The following is a 24,070-nucleotide window of genomic DNA, read 5'->3' as shown; positions in this document are numbered from 1 at the left end:
CAGAAGCTCAGAATTGACGCCTTGGTAAAATGGATTGTTTGACCTAGAATAAATCATCCTAACATGGACTGTGTGAAAGCCCCATAACTAAGGTAGCCACACTCCAGATCGTGCTGACTCTGTTGTGTTTTTCATGGTGACAGTGTGCCATTTTGTTTTCTTTTTTTCTCCATACAGATCTTTTCACTTCCAATAAGTCAGGTCTGTGAAAATGGCAGCAAATTTCCAAACTAAAGCTGGTTCATACTAGGCTGTGAACCTTGGTAGTGTGGATAGAGCCTTAAACTGCCTTGTCGGTGTATGTTTAGCTTGATGCAGGGATCAGCAATCTTCATCACTCCAGCTGCTGTGGGACTACAACTCCCAGTATGCTCCATTTATTTCTATGGAGCAAGTATGCATGCTGCGAGTTGTAGTTTCACCATAGCTGGTTGGCTAAAGGTTGTCTACCACTGCATGCTTGTGACAGGTGACATACAGTGGTGTTCATCACCTGTCACAGTATACATATGTTGCCTGCACTATGCTTGCATTTTTACCTTGTGTGTTATCAGGCTAGCTAATTCAATTGTGTTCATTATGGCAGAGACACGCAGTCTCTGCATGTAACACAGAATGGAGTTGCTGCTGCCTGTACTTCATAGTCCAATATGGGTGGGCGGAGCTACACGTGAATCTGGGGGTGGAGCTAAACTGCAGGTTGCATGTGAAACCCCGCCCACCAAATGATGCAAGAAACCAGGAAGAAAGAAGATTTTACGGCAGTAAAGACTGATGAGTATGTGAGGTGGGAATACCCCTTTAAAGAGCTGCCTCTGCTAGGTTAACATTCCAGGTCATAGATTGAACTTGTGGACTTCTGACTATTTTCTTATCTTACTGTACACCTTTTTAATGTATAAAAGCATATATTAGGATATGCTCACATGACACAGATCTGCCTTATGCAAATTTGTTTTGGATGTTTCATAAAAATCTTTCCAGAAGTCTGAAGCTGAACTCTGATTTCAGCATCACATTGGGCAGTGGAGCCATATGTGGATTTGTACTTTAAGGCCATCTGGTTACCTACGGTACCGGGACCGATATCGCTTTACCCAGGGCACAGATCGGGAAAGCCGATAGTGCGCTGAATTCAGCGCACTGTCAGCTTTCCAGCAGTATATAGAACTGCCTGTGCCCAATCTGATGAAAGGTCCTCTTTAACCATTGACCATAAAAACATTGTCATTCTCCTCCCCCATTACTGTTGTATATTAAATGTCATAATGTTTTTCTTGGCAGAATACAGTGGAAAAAGTATTAAACAAGAGGATAAAATAAATTGTAATATGTGAAGCATTTACGGAGCATCTGAATTCAATTTAGCGTTTTTCTTTTTTTTTCCTGAAAGCAGTTCATGGGCTTAAAAGGTGAAAAGTATGGTAATCGTTTAGCAGCTTCTTATGAGACACACCGCAGAATTGTCGTGTTCAAGAAAACTTGACATGTTGCTGAAAAATAGTGTAAAGTAGTAAATCAAGAAAGGTTACATTTCAATGCAGGTTGTGCTTTCGGCAAAGTTTCCCTTCTACATTATAATGTCGTGCAATACATGACTGTCGTGTGAAATAGGGCTTGTTAGCAAGTACAAAATGCTAAGGGAGCATTCACACTAGCGTCGGTGTCCGATGCTAATGACCACGCAAGATTTTAGCATCAGACACTAGCTGTGTCTGTTTACACTTTGCATTATTTTAAATGGGGCATCATGTAGTGTCCTTTACGGTCCGTGCCTGTCCTTCAGTGTCCGTAGGTAGGGACTAAGGGCGGGTAATGCTAGTATTCCATATACCCTCTCTTTTTATTTAGTCAATTGCCTACATCTGATCTCACTAAAACCTCTCACTTCTCCTGTGCTGCACTTCTTGTCTCGATTGGTAAATGTTATGGATACTAAACGGTAGCTTTGGTTCCATTTCTTTGCTTTTAATAGCCAGCTTTCAAGAGCGTGTGTGTACAATGGTATTCCTTTAAAGGGATTCTATCATTGGTGTCAGTGGTTTTGAGATAGACATTCCTGGATGGCCTTTAAAAAGGCTATTCTACTACCACTTTCTGTTTTTTGATTCTCCCCGCCGTTCAGTTGTAATCCTGGTTAATTACTTTATGTAAATGAGCCCAGGAAGCACCGTTCCCCAGGGCCTGCGAGCACCCCCCCACGTCATACCTTTATTCACGCCACTCCATTGCTTGTGCCCTGTCTGCCCCTCCTTGGATGTTCTTCCTGCCAGATCGCGATGCTGCGTTTGAATTCACGGGCACATCCAGTTACACTCCGCTCAGAGCAGTACTGCGCATGCCCAAGCAACATTTTATTGTAACTCATTATAAAACTCAGCATACTGTTCACCTTGACAAATGGGTGTGTGCCTACAACTCTGCCAGCTCTGATGAGACACTTGGAAGATACTCCTAACTGGTGACATCCAGTATCTAGGAGGAATAACAAAAGAACAGCACAATGAAGAGTTACAGGAAAAGATGTTGTGGAACTGTTATTTCATAGAAAATCTAATTCTTTCCAAGTCCTCGTTCTAATCCTATTTAGGTTTATGTAGCATCTCCAATACCTTTGTTTACGGTCTTATTACTATCATTCTTGATCTGCCTATACTTCTGTGGAGAGAGACTCCCTATACAGTGTGTTCTGTGCTCTGGAGCAGGGAATTGTCTAATTACAGGCTTAGCTTAAGAGAACAAAAATAGCTCAAGTGACTGGTGAGAAGCAAAGGCGTTGGGATGGTAAGCAGCCCACAGCCATTCTCCTCTGCCTGTATCCTGAATGTAGTGCTGGTAGTGTACATGGCAGGCCAGAGATGTAGATTTACTCTCAATGTTAGGTTCTTGTTACAAATACTCTATCTGATTTAACGTTTGTGTGAGCATTGACTTACACTATAATTATGTCCATTTACTATAAAACTTGTTAGAAAATGTTTTTCAGATGCGATTTCGATCGGATGTATTGCCTTAGACTTATGGTAGTGACAGCAGGACTTCCAGACTTAAAATAATCCCAAAAACTTTGGTTTCAGTCGCAAGTTTGTAGGCATAGTATGGATGCTAAATGGATGCTGGGCAACTTTTTATTTTATTAAATTTTTTAAAAATTCTGCTTTTTACTTCTATTTTTGTGTTTTTTTTTCTGTTCACATTTCTGAAAGTTATTTCCTGGTAACTTAATTACGTTGGCACTTCATTATTTTGTACCCCCCTCCATAAGACACATCTACATCATATCAGTTAAAATATAGCCACCCTAAGTATAATATGTATGCATGTAGCTGACCCTCTATTGAATAGTCTTACTATCCTTATCTGACAGCCACATTTCATGTTGGTTAGGTTTGGTCAAGAAAAATTTCAGAATAAAGGGAAATGGGACAATTTATTGCTGGTTATCCCTGATGATAAGCAATATATTGACGATTTAAAGGCAATTTAGTCTTGTGCATGCCTTTTACATATTCTTGATTTGCGAGTAGCGCTTTTGTCTCTGTATTTTTCGCCCTTTTTGGACGGAAACCATGCGGATCCCATTACAGTCTATGGGGTCCACGGGTTTCCTAAGGTAACCTCTTTGGTATGCAGATTAGGTTTCTGTTCAGGTGGAAGGGAGGGGGCCCAAGCAGACACCTGAATGAAAACCCAAGCGCAGATGTGAACTGGGCCTAACTCCTAAGAAAGAAGTGTCAGAGAAAGCAATTGGGGCTTCTGAGTCTTGACAGCTATAAAGGTGTTGGATAGTCAGTTTGGTGTTTCTCCCCTGTCTGACAAAAGATTTATCAACCGAATCTAAAGATGAATCTGAAGTAGAGACTGGTTCCCCATTAATAATGATATACCATTTCTGCTATATCTTCTGCATCTACAAAATCTCGCTCCATTTTTACATTAATAGGGGTGTTGCCCCCATTGCTTTCTTCAGGTCCCGTGATCTTTGGGGGCCATGACACTATCATATTTCCCTCAGCAGTCTCCCCCAGCTGCCTGTCTCTCTCCTCTTGTAAAGTAGGACTATGTATGACTATGTAAAGTCTTCCACAGCTTGTTTTACATTTCTGAATTTGTGGCAGAGCTGAACAGAGAGCTGAACAATCGATTGAGCTACGAACTGTTTGTGTTAAAAACTATAGCAAAATATGTCGCAAAACTTATCAATAGATCTTTGTATTTGCTGTACTTGCATTTTTTTTTTAATTATAAGGCGAGTTTCCTGCTTGGAGGAGAAACTCTCTGACCTTCCTTTCAGCCATTTGATAAGTTGCTGCATGTTATATTTGTAATGGTATGATGCTACAAACTGGTCTATGGCATGTATTTTAATGGGTGAGAAATGGTTTTGTCTTGCATGTCCTGTTTTCTAGCTTATTTCTTCCTTTGCCTTTCATTTTGTCCTTGGGTCTAAATTTAATGACATTTGATCTCCATCCTACAGGGCAGCCCTCGAAGATGTAGAAGCAGATGTTACGGAGCTTGAGCAGAAGCTTGACAAGGTAAAGTCTCTCTTTTATTTCACTACATTTAAAGAGAACCTTTCCTGTCCTTTTTGATGTGCGGTATTATATTTGGAGATATCGGTGCCATTAGTTTCTTTCCAGAAGTCTCTCGACTGTCAGGCTAGACATTCATTACTGCCCAGCAATGACGGCACTGATCTCTCTTCCACTGGGCAAATACTGAGAAAGCTAACAGTACGATGAATTCGGTGCACTGTCTGCTTTCTATGGGGTACATAATACCACACATCGATGAGGACACAAAAGGTCCTCTTTAAGCATATATCCAGAGATTCAAAGAAAAAACGCTCTGTGCAAGTGTCATGAAGTATACAATAAATATTCTACTGCTAAAATCCCAAGTCTTCTGTTCTTATCGTTTTGCAATATCCTTTCTTAAAGAGGTTTTCGCATCTCCCGGATCATATTTAAACTTGTAGAGAATCTGTCAGGTGGTATTTCCACCATAAACTGGCTCCATCATGTGCAGGATGAAGTACTTCCCTTTTCATTGGTCGCCTATGTAATTTCTCTACAAAGCAAAGTGAAGATATTAATGTTTGAAAGCATAAAAATTTATATGCAAGTGGGAAGTTAACAGCTTCAGTTTTGTCATACTGTTTGCCTGCTTATCACACGTCCTCGGCGTGACTGGCATCTTCCCAACAGTGCCTCACTCTCTGAGTCAGTCACCACCACATCGGGAGGAATGGTTAGCAAGTGGACAGTGCTAGGCTAAAGTTCCCCACCACACATCACCATCATCACAAGTTAAGCCTAGGTTCACACGTGTGTCCAGTCTCTGTATGGGGTTTCCGTCCCCAAATCCACTTAAAAAAATCCTGAGAAAAATCTTGCAAGCAGGACTCTTCTCTTTGCATTTCCCACCATTTTCGGGCAGAAACTGGGCAAATGCTCGGTGGACCTCATTATAGTCTATAGGGACTGTGGGTTTCCGCCGGGAACCACTTTTTTTTTTTTTTTTTTTTTAAGTGGATTAGGTTTCCTTTGTGGGGTCCCCAATCATACAAATGGAAACCCGAACGCAGATGTGAACCTAGTGTAAGTCCACCAATGTATTAGTCACTGAAATCAGGAAATTCAGAAGAGGAGACCCTTTTTTTTTTTTTTTGTTGCACAGTTTGCTGTATGTTTTTTTTTTTTTTTTTTTGAGCCAAAGCTAAGGGTGCATTCACACTACGGAACGCCAGCGTGTATCACAGCCGTACACGCCGGCGTTACAGCAGGGCTGCCGTACACTTCCCATTCATTTCTATGGGAGCCGGCATGCGAGCGCTCCCCATAGAAATGAATGGACTGCTTCTTTCACTGCGAGCAGTCCCATTGAAGTGAATGGGAAGTGCCGGCGTATACGGCAAGCTCTGCTCATGCCGAGCCGTACACGCCGGCACTTCCCATTCACTTCAATGGGACTGCTCGCAGTGAAAGAAGCAGCCCATTCATTTCTATGGGGAGCGCTCGTATGCCGTCTCCCATAGAAATGAATGGAGCTGCTTTATACGCCGCTTATTCTGAACGTGATTTACGTTCAGAATAAGCTTCAGGAATTGTAGTGTGAATGCACCCTTACAGTGGATTGAACAGAAGGTAGAAGTGTAAGAACTTCTTATATATTCCCTGTTCCTTTTGTAGCCATTCTTGGCTTTGGCTCAAAAAAACGCAACAAAATCTGTAACAAACAAAACAAGCTGCATTTCTGCAACTAGGGGCCTCATCCTTAAAGTTTATCAAGCCAATGTATGACATACTTGCCCCTTTTAGTCTCTTGATTATTTGATTTTTATGTTTTACTGTCCCCTCCAAAAAAAGAGAAACTTCTAGCCTAATAAGCTATACATTGGGGCAACTAATTTGGTTGGCTGACATACCCCTAATGGACGAATAAACTTTTGATCCTTGCTACTAGATTTATAGTACTTTGCGGGAATGGAGTTAAGCTTGTCTGCAATATGATAGGAATAGGTGGGAAGAGATCCCTTACTATGACCTGACTGCCAATGAGAGATAAAGGGGTATTCCATACATGTCTGATAAGTCTGGATGCCAAAGATGGGACTCTATTATCTCTAGAGCAGATGTCCCCTTACCCTTGTCCCTCTGGGTTCCATGAATGCACATTTCATGGAAATATTCCTTTAAGGAAGGGTGTGGATCCTCTGGTTGACAAAGCAGTTTTCCTTCTGAGAGTTAATTATGACTCTAAGTTGTAACAGGAACTAGAAGGCAGAAAACAGCAAGCACCAAGCACCGCTGTAGTGTATCTGAGTCCGAAATATGTTTTTAACTAGTTATATGCTGCGATTCATTGCTCAGCGCTGACTGGAGGCAGCCGTTGGTTTGGCTGTTTTCTGTGCATCTGATAAAGAACATCCAGTGACATTCGCTGCTCAAAATTACTTTTCCAGTTTTCATGGTGAATAAGTAGAATTTATCTGATGACTGAGCACAGGCTGAGTGTTATCTGACCTGATAAACATTGTACTCTCTTCCTCCCAGCTGGTGAAACTCTGCATTGGAATGATCGATGCGGGAAAAGCTTTTTCTGCTGCCAACAAACAATTTATGAATGGAATCCGGGACCTGGCCCAATATTCTAGCAAGGATGAAGTGATTGAAGTAAGCAGCATGTGCTCATAAGAGAGAAGCTACACAGATCTGTGTCCTTCATACACTGTGCAATTCTAGAGTTTCCCAACCTTTCTCTTCAAGCTTCAAATTCCAAGGTGGTTGGGTTGTATCAATAGAAGTGATATTTTTCATCATTATATTTGGTTTCATGTACGGACCCATACATTTCAATGAGCTCGCACTCGTAGTTTTTGTGTCTTTGTTTCCAGGGCGAATTGAAAAGCCGCAAAATGTGAAGCAGGTCTTATACCTGTCTGTACCTGCGGCTTTTTCAATTCATTTTCAATGTCTGGGTTAGTGAAAACCACAGATGACACCCGGATGCAAATCAGTTTGTCATTCATGACGATTTTTGCTGTGAATAGTTTTCACTGAATTTTATCTTGTTCAATGAACTCTCTTGCATGGTTAGAGTTTTGGGATTTAGTCAACATAAGACTTAGTCTTTTCTAAGTGAAAAAAGATGTTCTCATGTTACTTTTATACTTCCACATAATCCTTTATCTTGCTTAAAATTTGCAGACGTATATATCTTAAAAGCTGCTTTTAATTCTGGATCCCTCTACCTCCTACTGAATGAGAGAAAGAAAAAAATAAAACACTATTTAGATTTTTTTTGGCAGTGATTTTTTTTCCCCATAGTAAAGCAATAAAGCACTAACTTTTGCTGTAGCTGGAGCGTAGACTGATGTAATGCTATATAAGAGGTGTTGTCAGGTTGCAGTTCACATTATCAGCTCCAGATGGGGATAATCTTAAAGGGGTTGTACAGAATTAGAAAAACAGTGATTTTCTTCAAGAAACAGCACCTTGTCTGGTATTGCGGCTCAGTTCCATTGAAATGAATTAAGCCGATCTGCTTCATCATGTAGACTTCAGACCCGAATTGCATTATTTTTGTAAAAATAAGAAATCCTATATTTCTCTTCTTGTGCAATTCTTTTAGAGAAGTTTTTAAGCAATTTTTTTTGCTTTAAATGGTCACTAACTTTTCAACAAACTTTACATAAATCAGTATTATGACCTGTTATAAAAACAGCTTTGCAATTCATCATCAAAGAGAAATACTTCTTTCAATTCTTATGAGGTTATTTCCATTCTCCCCTCCCTCAGCTAAACTGACTTTTAGGCCGAGGCCTCGTGGCAGAAATGCTGCAGTTTGCCCGTGGCATAATTGCCGTAGAAAAAATACAGCATTTTACAGTCACACCACTTTGCACTAAAATACGCACTGCGGCACGCGGTAATTTCCAAAACTGTTCTGGTTTTTCAAATCACAGCATGTCAATTATACATACGGAAATGCTCGCAGTTTCCCTATAGGTATAATTGAAGCAGAAAGTCCGCAGAGGAAAACTCTGCAAACTTTCTGTTAAAAGCGCTGCGGGAAGAACCGCGATCTGTTGCCGCTGCAGCTTTTCTGCAGCGTGTTTTTTTGTTTTTTTTTTGATGCGGGACGCCATGTTGGCCCTTAGTCTTACTCTGAAAATTTCTAAGGTTTTGAGATGGATTACAAGTCACATGGCCCAGATTACACATGCCTGTAAAAGTCTGTGTAGGAGGGAGGAGTACCGGTAAGCAGAGTTCGATGCTTTAGTGTCATCCTGGAGCTAAATATTCTATCACAGCCAAAGTACTTCATTCCCATCAGTGCATATCAGTACTTCTCCATATATGTTTTGCATGGTTCTGGTGCTGTTTCTGATCGAGGGACTGAAGAAAAACTGCTATGTAACTATGTACTGTGCGCTGTGCATGGCAGCTAGTATCCACCTGCCGGCTCAGAAAAGTGTAAATTATATTGGGGAAACCGCTAATAAATTCAGAATACAAGTCATATAATGAACAGAAATTGTGTTTAGTACACACTGAATTACTGATTTATGCAAAGTTTGTATGTTTTAAGGCTAAATGCACATAGTGTCTGTACTCTTAGCTTAAAGGGATTCTACCACTAAAACACTTTTTTTTCTAGTTACCACGTCGGAATAGCCTTTAAAAAGGCTATTCGTCTCTTACCTGTGGAAGTGCTCTCCTCCGCGCCGTTCGTTCAAAATACCGGTTTGTACCGGTATGCTAATTAGTTCTCTCGCAGCGATGGGGGCGTCCCCATTGCAGCTCGTAAACCAACCGCAGCGCCGCCTCTCTGGTCTTCGGTGTCCTCACCTTGCTTCTTCAGCGTACTGTCGGACGCCTGCGCAGTACGCTCTGTTCGACGAAGATTGCCGAACGTACTGCGCATGCGCGAAATTGCGGTCCCAGCCATAGTGCGGGCACCGCACTTTCGCGCATGCGCAGTACGTTAGGCAATCTTCGCCGAACAGAGAGCATACTGCGCAGGCGTCCGACAGACGCTGAAGAGGCAAGGGGAGGATACAGAAGACCAGAGAGGCGGCGCTGTGGTCGGTTTTCGAGCTGCAATGGGGACGCCCCCATCGCTGCGAGAGAACTAATTAGCATACCGGTACAAACCGGTATTTTGAACGAACGGCGCGGCGGAGAGCACTTCCACAGGTAAGAGATGAATAGCCTTTTTAAAGGCTGTTCCGACGTGGTAACTAGAAAAAAAAGTGTTTTAGTGGTAGAATCCCTTTAAAGGGGTTATATGAAAAGTATTTATCATGTATCCATAGAATAGAGGATAAATACATGATTGGTGGTATCTGACTACTGAGATACCACTGATCTTGACAATGGGGGCCTTTTCCTTCAAGCTGTGCATTCAGCCAGACTGAATGTAGGCTTGACTGGTGGTGGTCCAGTTCTATAGAAGTGAATAGGAGTACTAGTAATAGCCAAGTACTGTACTTTGGCTTTCTCCGTGCTGCCATTGAAGTGCTCCACCAGTTACACCTACATTCAGCCTGGTTGCAAACAAGCTGAAGTTGCAGAAAAGGTGCAGAATGGGTGAAAGGACCCTCTGGTCTCAGGATTGATGGGGGTCTCTGCAGTCAGACCCCTACCAATCAGATATTTTACCTCTATGCCTAGAGGCTTCTATGCTCAGAGGCCCCCATACAGTCCCCATTCACCACATTAGCACATAAATGATTGCCCTTTTAGCCTTCCAGCATAACATTTTTTTCTTCTGTGTTAGTTCACATTAGACTGTATCAGTGTGGTTTTATTTATATGCTGTATGTATTATATTTATATACGTTTCATCTCTTCTACAGCGTAGCTTGACAAAATTTTCGGACAGTCTGCAAGAGATGATCAATTATCATAATGTAAGTCAACCTTTTAGTTCAGTAGGATGTTCTTTTAAAACTTTTTGGAATCTTTTGAATGGCAAAAATAATAACATGAACTCAAGCATTTTATGAAGTGTTTACTTGTTTTCTTTTTTTAAATAAATATTACTCACTATATTGTCTGAAAGATCATCCCCTTAATAGGATCTTTAAAAAAAAAATTCTGGCATAGATTGCTATATAAACAGGAGGTATTTCTTTCTTTTCTCCCTGCAGATACTGTTAACCTCAGATTCATCAAATTCCTGCCCCCTTTTCTTCTTCCCTAGCTCTTCTGTGAAAATGCCTGCATGTTCTTCCTCCTGCCTCTCACATAATCTGCTCCTTCTACCCCCCACCTACTTCCATAGCTTTGCTCTCTCTCTAACAGCCATTTAGTTTATACATGCCTGCATAACCTCCTGCCACTTCCATCACATCACTCTTTTTCCCCTTTTGATTTCTTTGTCTGCAGCAGTGACATGTTGAAGTACACATCACTGCTGCAGTCAGTCACTTTCCTCAGCAGTATGCAGCACAAGACAGGTATATTTGGGAGCCACATGGTGGCTCAGTGATTAGCACTGCAGCCTTGCAGCGCTGGAGTCCTAGTGTTCAAATCCCGCCAAGGGCATAAAACCATCTGCAGGTTTGTATGTTCTCCCCGTGTTTGCATGGATTTCCATCCCATATTCCAAAGACATACTGATTGGGGAAAATGTACATTGTGAGCTCTATGTGGGGCTCGCAAACTACATTTAAAAAAAAAAAAAAAAAAAAAAAAAAAAAAAAAAAAAAGGTATATTCAAAGTAACTCTCCATTGAAAACTTAATTCCATCACTGCACCTATTATCTCATTGCCTATCACGTTTTGCATTTCTTCTGTGAATAATGCACTTGTATTCTTGCAGCCCAGTCTCTCCTTTGCTTTGCTCAGACACCATCTTGAGTTTTGGATTACTTTCTCTATGATTTGTCATTGACTCTATGATGTCTCAGCACTACATGATACGGACAGCTGAAGGCAGTACCATCTCTGCTTTCTGAGGACAGTGTAATTATTCTATTCTCAATATTGCAACTTTTTTTTTTTTTTTTTTTACTTCTGTCCCCTTTCCTCCCTTTCCTCCCTTTCCTGAAAAGAGTGTGGGGCAGGGCCACAGGACCTACAAGCTTTATCATTTACGACAGAGAACTGGCATAAATGATGTGGGAAATTTACATCACCTATGAACTGGCATACATTTCCTCTCCAGACACACGACCTGGTGAAGGGTCGACCTCATTTTTGAGGAGACTTCCACCTCCTCATCAATGAGTGTGCCCCCAGCTGACTCCGGGGGTTATTAAAACTACTGTTAATAACACCAGTCTTCATAAATGTGACTCAGTAAGTACACAGGAAAGCTGAACTGTTGTCATCTTAAGTATGTGACAGTAACTGTGTAATTGGCAGTTGTGTGTCCTCCCTCTGTGGAGCAGTCCATCATACTGGAAGTGAGAATGTGATTTTTAAGCAGACCACAAAGCCATGCAACGTTTAGCAAGTCATAGTGAGATCACATGACCCCATCTGAAGAGGAGTATGCCATGAATTTTCAATTAGAAAGCAAGATCTAAATTAAAGGGGTATTCCCATGACGCTTGTTCAATAACCTGCAGGCTGTTGTGCTCTTTTCACTTCCTGCTTCTCTCGCCACATAGGTGGGCGGGGTTTCACTTGCACGGGATTGGTTGTAAATGAATTACCACAGTGTGAAGCTGATGTAGCAGAGCTGGATTTGAGTCAGTTTGCATTACATACAGAGGTAATGGACTCCCTATCTCAGCCCTTATCAGCCAAATTCAATTAAACCGACTGATAAGAGCTCAAAAATCCAGAAGCTCTCACCTCCCCTATCTGTGTCATTTAAGTAGCGGAGCTTCTCAAACAGTTCAGAGCTGCTCCCACCCCCCTGAGAGCAGGCAGCTACATCACTTGACAAATGAGCAGATAATCCCAAGGGCCATAGAAACTGAGTGTAAAAAAAATGAAGTGAATAAATTAAGATAGCGGCTAAACAAAGCAGTTTTGATAAAGCAATGCATTTAGGAAAAGTCTTAAATCCACATAAACTAGCAGTATAGATAGGATCCTTGTGATGGGATAACCCCTTTAAGTAATGCAAATGGAATTGTCTATACTGTGGGCTTGGTACATAATGTAAGAAGAGTGAAAGAGCGTTGCATTAAACTACTATGTACTACTATAAACTACTATTTAGCTGTTAGCAGTTTTGTAGGGTCATAACTACTGATAGATTGCATTCAATGTTATACTGAGCTGAGGCAACAAAGTTATGCCTTATGCACACTGTATGGTGGCAGACAAAATAGGTTATCAAATTTACTTTAATATCTCTGGAGGTGACCATAAAAGGGGAACTCTACTTTCATACTCCCCATACTCCCTCTCCGCCGTTTTTAGTATATGAATGACCTAAAAATTTGACTTAAATCATACATATATTTGATATACAAAGTTCGGCCAGCCATGTTTTCAGACTGACAAGGAGTTGGGATGTGTGCTACATTTCTCACACACTGACTTGTTAATAAGTGGCCGTCTGTATCCTGTGTCATTGGATGGGGATTGTAATTACCATACAAACTAGACAGAAGCTGCATTAACGCATACATTTCATGTGTGTCTTCTCACAACTCGCTTACATATGGTCATCTATGGGGTTTGGGACCAAAAATCTCCAACATAGTCTCTAGATAAGTGTACAGACCACCCACTTGGTGGATAACAGCTAATTTACATATAACCTTCAAAATAAAACTGCTCGGGGGCCCAGCGAGAGTCAAATGAGAACGTCATTTAGTATTTTCTACTTGGTGACATATCCTCTCTAAACTAAACAGCTCAGCATTTCTGTTGTTGTGCTTGCCTTTATATTCCAGAGTCATGTCATTGATTCATTACAGTATTGTTTGCTGGGCTTATTTCTGGATTGATTTGGTAAGGCTTAAAGAAGAAGGATATCCTCCTTTAAAACTACCGACTTGGAAACCAGTACTCTTCTTCTGCTTGTGTGTTGCTAGTTTATAGATATTGGACTTGGGTTCTAGCTTTTTGTAACACTACATTATAATTTTACAGATTTGTCCGGGTAAATATTTGCCGCTAACACTTAAGTGAGGTTTTCTTTGTTTTAATGTACAGTACTATGCTGGTGGTTTTCTTTTGTTGTTGTATTACGTAAGGCAGCCTATGGTGCTCACTCTCTGAGAAATGACTTCTGTCTAGTAAAAGTAAGTCCTCCTTCATAATAGCTCATTGACATAATAAGGAAATACCATGTTATTTATATTGGCAATGAGTCATAGAAGTACCAAATGATGGATTTCAGAAAGTGTATCTATCACACTGCTGTGTATTGGCCACCTTCAACTAGTTTGTGAGATTGCCCTTTACAGCATGGTTTCACGGCATAATAATATGTTTATTTTATTAAAATTAATTATACACAATTCTGATAATTTGCATAAATAAGCTTTTGACTTTAAAAGCACGCTCTGTACTAGTAAAGGGAAAGCTGTTATTGTTGGTTGCAAAAGGGACAAGCAGGTCTTTTGCTCTTTCAAGTTTTGTCAGTTTTGCTTTTTACTTACTCAGATACTTCTATATCATAGCACTATAAGTGAACAAAGTACTCCTTGCTTTTCACTTGAAATCCGGAGTGCTGCCGTTTTTTCTGGAACTTCTTTCCCTCTGTTATATAGTTTTCTCAAATAGGTCAGCAGAAATTTTGTGACTGATTTGCTTTTAACCTCATAAAGGGGTATTTTTATGAAGAAAAATCCTTTAGAATAAAAGTTCCACATTGCTGAAATGCAGCTTTTTTTTGTTGTTGCAGATTTTGCTGTGTTTTTTTTTTTAGCCAAAACCAGGAGTGGATTGAGCAAAAGGGAGACGTATAAGAACTCTCTATATCTTTCCCATCCCTTTTGTATTTGGAATAATATTAGTGCATTTAAAAAGTAACTTTTATTAATTTATTTAGAAGTGCACAAACCAAAAGTGATAATAAATAATAAAAGGTAGATTGGGCTAAGTAGAACTGTGTGTGAACACTGGTATAAGGCTCAATTACCACAATAGTCTGTGAGTGAGACCTGAGCTGGAGAGGTACACCCCCACCCCCCCACTGATAACTGTTGGCAAGTTAATCTATTCTAGACAGCCTTGATGTAAGGGGCTAAACAAATTGCTGGGGGGATCTCATTTAAAACAGAGTATTTCTCACTCAGACCCACAGGGAAGAGACACCCAAAGCCGGACCTAATACTGTCTAGTCCAGCACTGTATTGCATTAGCAGGACCAGTCATAGCCCTATAAGCAACAATTCACACACACACACTAACAGCGTTATTAAAGGGGTTGTCCCGTCACAAGGATCCTATCTATAATGCTTGTAAATGTGAATGTAAGACTTTTCCTAAATACATTGCTTCAGCAGAACTCCTTTGTTTGTTCACTATATTACTTTATTCATTTTTTTGTGGCCACAGCCCTGACCTAGCTGCTCCTGAGTCAAGTGATGTTTCAGCCTGCTCTCAGGGGGAGGGAGGAGGAGCTAAGTGCACGGGAGCGGGGGGGGGGGGGGGGTAGTTTACCCTTTGGGGGAAGGGGCCGCCAATACACTGTTAGACGCCGGCACAGGTGAAGCCAGCAACATCTCTATGCTTCTGCCCTGCATGAAGCAAGCAGCGGCAGAGACGATGCTGTTATTCTGGGCGGAGGAGCGGAATAACAGCATCGCTTCTGCTTGCTTCATGCAGGGCAGAAGCATAGCGATGTTGCTGGCTTCACCTGTGCCGGTGTCTAACACTCCCCAGCATCCACTGTAATAGAGGCTGTAATAGAGGCGGATGCTGGGGACTACGCCGGCACAGCTGAAGCCAGCAACATCGCTATGCTTCTGCCTTGCATGAAGCAAGCAGAAGCGATGCTGTTATTCCGCTCCGGGGTCACATATGCAAAGCCAAGCGGGGAGATGCCGCCGGCCCTGCGTGCACGCTCATACACCAGTCTAGCCTTCACAATGCAGACCCGGCACCCTGTCGGGTCTGTATTTGCATTGTGAAGGCTAGACGGTCTATGAGCGCGCACGCAGGGCCGGCGGCATCTCGCCGCTTGGCTTTGCATATGTGACCCCGCCCACCAATGATGAGACAAAGCCGGAAGACAGAAGATTTTAGAGGAACGAAGACTGGTAAGTATGCGACGTGGGAGTACCCCTTTAAGAGGTCAGATAATGGCCTGAAGCTATGCCTGACGCATTTCACCGGGTCTTGCCGATTCTTCAGAGGCTAGTTCTTAACTAAAGACCTAAACAGCAGTCAGCCCGCTAAAGGGCTAAAGCTGTTATTGCAGGTACGCTCCTGATGCTGTGAGCGTCAGCATCAGGAGCGTACCTGCAATAACAGCTTTAGCCCTTTAGCGGGCTGACTGCTGTTTAGGTCTTTAGTTAAGAACTAGCCTCTGAAGAATCGGCAAGACCCGGTGAAACGCGTCAGGCATAGCTTCAGGCCATTATCTGACCTCTTAATAACGCTGTTAGTGTGTGTGTGAATTGTTGCTTATAGGGCTATGAATGGTCCTGCTAATGCAATACAGTGCTGGACTAGACAGTATTAGGTCCGGCTTTGGGTGTCTCTTCCCTGTGGGTCTGAGTGAGAAATACTCTGTTTTAAATGAGATCCCCCCAGCAATTTGTTTAGCCCCTTACATCAAGGCTGTCTAGAATAGATTAACTTGCCAACAGTTATCAGTGGGAGGGTGGGGGTGTACCTCTCCAGCTCAGGTCTCACTCACAGACTATTGTGGTAATTGAGCCTTATACCAGTGTTCACACACAGTTCTACTTAGCCCAATCTTCCTTTTATTATTTATTATCACTTTTGGTTTGTGTACTTTTAAATAAATTAATAAAAGTTACTTTTTAAATGCACTAATATTATTCCACTAACTGATAGACGTGTGCATAAACTAGGATATCTTTGAAATACTACTTGTTACCATCCCTTTTGTAGCCATTCTTTGGCTTTGGCTCAAAAAACAAACAAAAAAAAAAACGCAACAAAATCTGCAACAAAAAAAGCTGTCTTTCCGCAACATGGGGCCTCAGCCTTAAGGAGAATTTGTCTTCTCTCCTATCCACATTCAGCAGCCTGTTACTATCAGGGAAAGCCACACTTGTAGGGAATCTGTCAGCACTCAGCAGCAAAATGACTGTGATAAACACCATGATACCTTTAACTGTATGAAACTATAGTAATAGTGAATCTTGTTGTGTGTCTTTGTTTTTTGGCTAAAATACAATCTAGCATCATTTGGAGCAGGGGCATTATTTAGCATGAAGGGGCTCTATTTCAATCCCTGTCAAAAACGTCACCCAGTGCTGTCTATGTACGATTGAGAGACAAGTCTTCCATTTTCTGGGTTTGGGGCTATTAGTGAGCACTCCATGCCCTATGTATGCATCATGCAGTTCTTCAAGCTGTCTGCCCTGACCAGGTGTAGTACAAGGAGTACTCACAAATAGTCCTAACGCTGAGGGCCAATGTTGTAGAAATACAGCTTTTTTTTTTTTTGCAGATTTTGCTGCAGTTTTTTGAGCCAAAGCCAAGAATGGCTACAAAAGGAATAGGAAATATATAGTAAGTTCTTATACTTCTACTGTCTGCTCAATACACTCCTGGATTTGGCTCAAAAAACCACAGCAAAATCTTCAACAAAAGAAACTTCGGCTCTGCAACGTGGGGCACTTATCCTTAAACCAGAGAATGGAAGAAGTGGTCTTCATCTGTAAAGGGAGATGGAATGTAAAGGCCTTGTATGCAGAGAAACGCTCTGTTGCCCTTGGTGCAAATTTGCATGACAAAAATAAAGCAATTTTCTACAAAATGGAGCTATTATTCACATAAGGAATACGAGGGCGCTTATTACACTGTACACTACAAAATACTAGTGCCATTTGCTGATAACATTTGCTTTCACATCAATTTTATAACTGTTTTTTTTTCTGATTTGTTTCTTTCAGATCCTTTTTGACCAAGCTCAAAGATCAATTAAAACACAGCTCCAGATGTTTGTTAAAGAGTATGTTAGATTTTCTGTATATGTTGACAATTATTTTTCTACAGTGATAATTAGTATGTTTCAAAAGAAAGCATCCCAGCTCAGATGAGATGCACAAGTTGGCAAACCATAATTTTTCTTTTCTTTTTTTCTAATTTATTTATTTATTTTGATTTATTTATAGCTTTTTTATCTATTATAGCTGCAGATGTGAAGCATGTTTTATATTCAATCTGGTCATAGTAAACCAATTTAAAGAGTCAGCAACCATTAACCAGGCATAGTATGTAAAGGAATGTTTAATGTCTATGCCAGGGATCCTCAAACTTTTTAAAGGGATTCTACCACTAAAACACATTTTTTTCTAGTTAACACGTCGGAATAGTCTTTAGAAAGGCTATTCGTCTCTTACCTTTGGATGGGCTCTCCGCCGCGCCGTTCGTTCAAAATACCGGTTTGTACCGGTATGCTAATGAGTTCTCTCGCAGCGATGGTGGCGTCCCCATTGCAGCTCGAAAACCGACCGCAGCGCCGCCTCTATGGTCTTCTGTATCCTCCCCTTTCTTCTTCAGCGTCCTGTCGGAGGCCTGCGCAGTACGCTCTGTTCGGCGAAGATTGCCGAACTTACTGCGCATGCGCGAAATTGCAGTGCCCGCACTATGGCTGGGACCGCAATTTCGCGCATGCGCGGTACGTTCGGCAATCTTCGCCGAACAGAGCGTACTGCGCAGGCGTCCGACAGAGACGCTGTGAGAGAACTCATTAGCATACCGGTACAAACCGGTATTTTGAACGAACGGCGCGGTGGAGAGCACTTCTAAAGGTAGGAGACGATTAGCCTTTCTAAAGGCTATTCCGACGTGTTAACTAGAAAAAAATGTGTTTTAGTGGTAGAATCCCTTTAAACATGGGGCTAGTTCACTGTCCCTCAGACCATTGGAAGGCTGAAAGATAGCTTAAAAAAAACTATCAACAAATTCCTCCCCACACAGTATTAAATGCTCCACAGTAGCCCCCCTCCCTACACAATATTAAAAGGACTCTATCATTGGGAAAAGTCATTTTTAACTAAGCACATCCTTGCTCATTCTTTAGAAAGGCTATTCCACACCTACCTTTTGTATGTAAATCACCTCAGTGGTTTTTGAATGAGCCCGTTTTTATTTATATGTTAATTATCCTCTTGGTGCACCCTGAAAGTCTCATTGTGCACCATCTGCCTATTGTTTCCTATGTATGTATTCAGCACAGGCTGCTGCTGCTGATGACAACTTCCTGTTTGCACACACAGATAGGAAAGAATAGTAGAGAGGAGGCTGCTGGGAACTTCCTGTGCTGGCTGGAAGCTAATTGGCATATGAATAAAACCGGGCTCTTTCAAAAACCACTGAGGTAATTTACATACAAAAGGTAGGTGTGGAAAAGAATAGGTGTGGTTTTTGAAAGAGCCCGGTTTTATTCATATGCCAATTAGCTTCCAGCCAGCACAGGAAGTTCCCAGCAGCCTCCTCTCTACTATTCTTTCCTATCTGTGTGTGCAAACAGGAAGTCATCAGCAGCAGCCTGTGCTGAATTACATACATAGGAAACAATAGGCAGATGGTGCACGATGAAACTGTCGGGGTGCACCAAGAGGATAATTAGCATATGAATAAAAACGGGCTCATTCAAAAACCACTGAGGTGATTTACATACAAAAGGTAGGTGTGGAATAGCCTTTCCAAGGGCTATGCATGTATGTGCTTAGTTAAAAATGACTTTTCCCAATGATAGAGTCTCTTTAAATGCTCCACAGTATCCCCCCCCCCCAATATTAAATGCTCCACAGTAGCACCCCTCCAAACACGCACACATACAATTATACTTACCTGAAGTCCCATGAAGAGCCGCCGGGCATCATCCTCCTTCAGACTGCAGCCGCTAATGACTTGCGTCGAGGCAGAGGTCACACTCTGCAGACCACGGCCTACACTGACAGCTTTCAGCTGTATGTCCATTTGCACATACAGCTAAAAGAAGGGATCGCTCACTAAGGGGAAATCCTGTACTAGGAGCTTCATTATAGGTGCGCCCTGCCGGTGGGCTGGAAAAATGTCCTTGGTGGGCTGCATGTGGCCCACGGGCTGTAGTTTGAGGACCCCTGGTCTATGCATATGCAATAGTAACCTAATCTGTAGACACTGTTGTATAATTCTATAGTATTGCAATGTAGACTAAGAAGGAGAATTAAAAACTGTCCTATACTACCATAACAAACTTAACTTTTCCAGCATAACAGAGATTTCTCTTACAGAGATCTTAGAAAGTTCAAAGATGCCAAAAAGCAGTTTGATAAAGTTAGTGAGGAGAAAGAAAATGCCCTTGCAAAAAATGCCCAGGTGCCAAGAACTAAGCAACATGAAGTTGAAGAAGCTACAAACATATTAACAGCAACACGGAAATGCTTCCGACATATTGCTCTGGACTATGTCTTACAGGTAAATGTTATACCTTGGCCTTGTTATTCTTCAAAAAAAAGTTTTTGACGTTAGATTTGTTTCTGTTCTGTATGGGGCCCCACAGTGCAAAAATGCAGTGTTTTGGCTATGGCGGCAGTGCTGTGGTAAAAAAAAAAATGCTGTTTTTTTTTTACATTACAGTTCAAAGTGGAGGGCATTCTGGATAATCCTATCCACACATTGCAGAAAATAATCTGCTGTATAAAAGATACGTTTTCAAAAACGCTTGTGATTTTAAAGGGATCCTATCTTTCAAACACTTTTTTTCTGAGTAACACATCGGAATAGCCTTAAGAGAGGCTATTCTTCTCCTACCTTTCGTTGTCTTCTCCGCGCCGCTGTTCCATAGGAATCCCGTTTTTTTTCAGTATGCAAATGAGTTCTCTCGCAGCACTGGGGGTGGGCCACAGCGCTCAAATAGCACTGGGGGCGTCCCCAATGCTGCGAGAGAACTCTCTCCAGCGCCACTTCCATCTTCATCAGCAGCATCCTCGTCATCCTCGTCTTCCGGCGCAGGTTTCAGACTTCTAGGCCTCTGGCAGAGCAGACTGTGCTGGAAGAAGAGGATGAAGGGGACGCTGCTGACGAAGATGGAGGCGGTGCTGGAGAGAGTTCTCTCGCAGCATTGGGGACGACCCCGGTGCTGTTTGAGCACTGGGGCCTGCCCTCAGTGCTGCGAGAGAACTCATTTGCATACTGAAAAAAAAGAGATTCCTACAGAACAGTGGCGCAGAGAAGACGACAAAAGGTAGGAGAAGAATAGCCTTTCTTAAGGCTAGTCCGAAGTGTTACTCAGGAAAAAAGTGTTTGAAAGATAGGATCCCTTGAAAAATCATAGCAGGTCAATTATACCTATGGAAAACTCTGTGGACTTTTTGTGAAAAACACTTCGGAAAAATAAAAAGTGATATGTTCCTGCTTCAGTCTTTTCCTAAGTAATTTTTGGCAGCAGTTCAGTATGTGGGGCCTTAGCTAAAACACTTTTTTTTTTTTTTTTTTTTTAAGATTTTGCTGTGGTTTTCTGAGCTAAAGCAGAGAGTGGCTACAAAAGGAATGGGAAATATAAAGGAAGCACGTTTTACTTCTCCCTTCTGCTCAATCCACTCCCGTCTTTGGCAGAAAACCGCAATATCTGCAATAAAAAAAGTTGCTACTCCGCAATGTGTGGCTTCCACCTAAAAGACAATTGTTAAATTAACTTGAGCCAAGAGGTTTTGTATCAGACACATACTAACTAATACTTCAGCTTAGTAGCTTTTGTGTCCATAGAGCTAAAATTGCACAGTTCTGTTTACTTTGTTAGGGAAGTAAATATTTTCTTATTGTTTTAGGGTACGGAAGGTTAATTTTACCAGTGCAAATTGTTGGCCTGTGTTAAATTATAAACCAGTCCTAATCTAGTGTACATGACAGACAGGGGTGGTTATAATCCAACAAGCTTTATACAGGTTACACTAATGGCTTTCTTAAAAATTACTTTTATAGATCAATGTGCTTCAATCAAAAAGAAGGTCTGAAATTTTAAAATCTGTAAGTATGGAGGATTCGCTGCCCGCTGCATAGATAACACATTAAGAGATTTGCTTCTTAAATGGCTTTTGAGTCTTGGCAGTGCAGATGAATAGTTTACATGGCTATATGTTTGGGGAAAATACATGAAAATGATGCATTACTAATTAAAAGCTTGACTATGTTAAGCCTAGGAAAAAAATGTAGTTAAGAATCTTTAACTCTTTTGAGAGGCAGAGGTGAGACTGTGGAGAGGGTAGGGAATGCTGCAGAGAGAAAAAAAGAGGAGCTCTGACTCGCAAGCACACTTCTGCTTTTAGTGAGTTTTCTGTCATCCCGTGTGAAATTCATAGCTACACTGCTAAGTGCTTCTCTATAATGTCCTCCATGCTGCTACATGTGGTGTGTGAGGGAGAGAGAATAGTGGACCTGAGTGTGTGCTTCTCTAGTTCTGCTGTGTATGGGAGACATTAAGGCACCGAATCTTTTCCCCTACAGTAGCTGGAAACCTAGCAATTAGAAATGGCGCCTACATGTGAAGGAAGGTTTAAAGGGGCTCTATCAGCAAAATCATGCTGATAGAGCCCCACATATGCGTGAATAGCCTTTAAAAAGGCTATTCAGGCACCGTAAGTGTTATATTAAACTACCCCCCTGTTTTAAAATAATACCCTAAAAAAGAATGTTCTCTACTTACGGATCGTGCACTGTGGGCGGGCATTCAGGGTGTGTCGTCTTCTTCTTCCACGCCTCTTCTTCCTTAGACGTCCTCCGGTCCCATCTTCCTCCGGTGCTCGCAAGTGGACACTGATATAAAAAAATGGCCTGGGCGCGTGCGCAGTAGCATGCGGCTTCTACTACGGCTACTGCGCAGGCACCCAGGCCTTTTTTTTATATCCGTGTCCGCTCGCGAGCGCCGGAGGAGGACGAGACCGGAGGACGTCGGAGGAAGAAGATGCGTGGATGAAGAAGACGGTGCGACCGGAATGCCCGCCCACAGTGCACGATCCGTAAGTAGATAACATTCTTTTTTAGGGTGTTATTTTTAAAACGGGGGGGGGGGGGGGGTAGTTTAATATAACATTTACGGTGCCTGAATAGCCTTTTTAAAGGCTATTCACTCATATGTGGGGCTCTATCAGCATGATTTTGCTGATAGTGCCCCTTTAACCATAGGTCTGCCAAGGTCACTTTCTGTGTTTCTGTGTCCTCCTTATGTGTAAAATGTCTCTGTCCCTTACCTTTCTGTATCTGTAATGGTTTAGAACACACTGTTGTGGAACCATCATGAGAGAGAAGTAGCTTTTACTATATGTAATATCTGCAATGGGGACTGAATTACAGTGACAGGCTGAGGATATAGGCAAGTGAGTTGTTGTGAGCTGTGGTTACTGCTTAAATGATAGGTTAGGCTGTTAGTGACAAAATACAGTATGTGTGTGTGGTTATACTAACCCTGGTGGACCCTAGAGCAACCATTCACCTCTTTGACTCCACAGTCTGTGGACAGCTAAAAAAATTTTTGATATATTTGTATTTCTGCAACCCGCGAGGTACGTCTCAGTTTTTTTTAGTCAGGTCTGTGTGCCATGGTTGCCTATTGATTGGTCGGGCCCTGGTGTTTGTGACGTGGGACACAGAGTCGAGGGCTGAATTAATGGTGGAATTATACAGTAGAAGGCATGACCACTTAGTTGACAGCTTTCATTTACCTAGTTATATACATTTTTGGTTCTGCTGAAAATGACTTATGTCTAGTTCCCCATTCACACGGGGCATGAGGGGATGGATTTTAGCACTGAATCCTCCTCAAAATCCGCCCCCTCACAATAACCGTCTAAGTAGTTCACTAGCGTCCTTTTTTCTGTCAGCAGTTTTTTCCCGCTCACGGAAAAAAGAAGCAAGCTGCCCTTTCTTCAGGCGGATTCTGCAGCTGATCCAGCCGCAGCGTCTGCCTCGCGGCAGCACCCTCCGGGCTAGGCCCATTCGTTTGGGCCTACTCTGGAGCGGGAAGCCGCGGCAGGCGTATTTTAGTCCTATTCTGAAGCAGCTTCCTGCATCAAAATCAGGACCAAAATATGCCATCCCATGCCATGTGTGAACGGGGCTTTTGAGGTCATATGGAGTGGTTAGGCTGCTAAATTTCCATTATGGAAACGTAGCAAATTTCTTTCCTGAAAAAGAGTCGCTTCTTAAAACATCCAGACTTTTGTGGTTTCATGTTCGCCCCCCAGCAGGAATCCTTGCAGGTCTCCAGCTGTTTTCAAACTTTCCATTGCAACGTTTGAAAGCTGTGGGATAAATGGAAAGCATCAAATGACATGCTACGAGTTTTATACACAGCACATGGATATGATTTTGTAAAATCTCACCCAGTATGTTGGTTCTGTACGATGCAGCAGGCTGTTCGAATTTCAACAAAAATTATGTTGAAAAACCCTCTAATTTTACAAAGGAAAACATAAGTCCCTGAGAGCTTCTATAATCTCCTTCTCTAAAGTAACTGTTT

The 24,070-nt window shown here is 41.9% G+C and overlaps 1 protein-coding gene across 5 annotated transcripts in view; it reads left to right on the top strand.

Moving 5' to 3' along the window:
* The window catches only part of ACAP2 (ArfGAP with coiled-coil, ankyrin repeat and PH domains 2), a 99,690-nt gene that overhangs the window by 10,999 nt on the left and 64,621 nt on the right, over positions 1 to 24,070 (top strand). For all 5 annotated transcript variants that reach the window (XM_075268579.1, XM_075268578.1, XM_075268576.1 and 2 more), the window contains exons 2-7: positions 4,481 to 4,538; positions 7,059 to 7,178; positions 10,367 to 10,420; positions 17,517 to 17,575; positions 19,848 to 20,031; positions 21,538 to 21,582. In XM_075268579.1, coding sequence (XP_075124680.1) covers positions 4,481 to 4,538; positions 7,059 to 7,178; positions 10,367 to 10,420; positions 17,517 to 17,575; positions 19,848 to 20,031; positions 21,538 to 21,582 — 520 coding nt within the window. The remainder of the gene's footprint in view (positions 1 to 4,480; positions 4,539 to 7,058; positions 7,179 to 10,366; positions 10,421 to 17,516; positions 17,576 to 19,847; positions 20,032 to 21,537; positions 21,583 to 24,070) is intronic.

The sequence above is a fragment of the Leptodactylus fuscus genome, chromosome 3 (genome assembly GCF_031893055.1).
Source record: "Leptodactylus fuscus isolate aLepFus1 chromosome 3, aLepFus1.hap2, whole genome shotgun sequence".
NCBI classification, from domain to species: domain Eukaryota; kingdom Metazoa; phylum Chordata; class Amphibia; order Anura; family Leptodactylidae; genus Leptodactylus; species Leptodactylus fuscus.
This window is presented reverse-complemented; position numbering and strand designations above follow the sequence as displayed.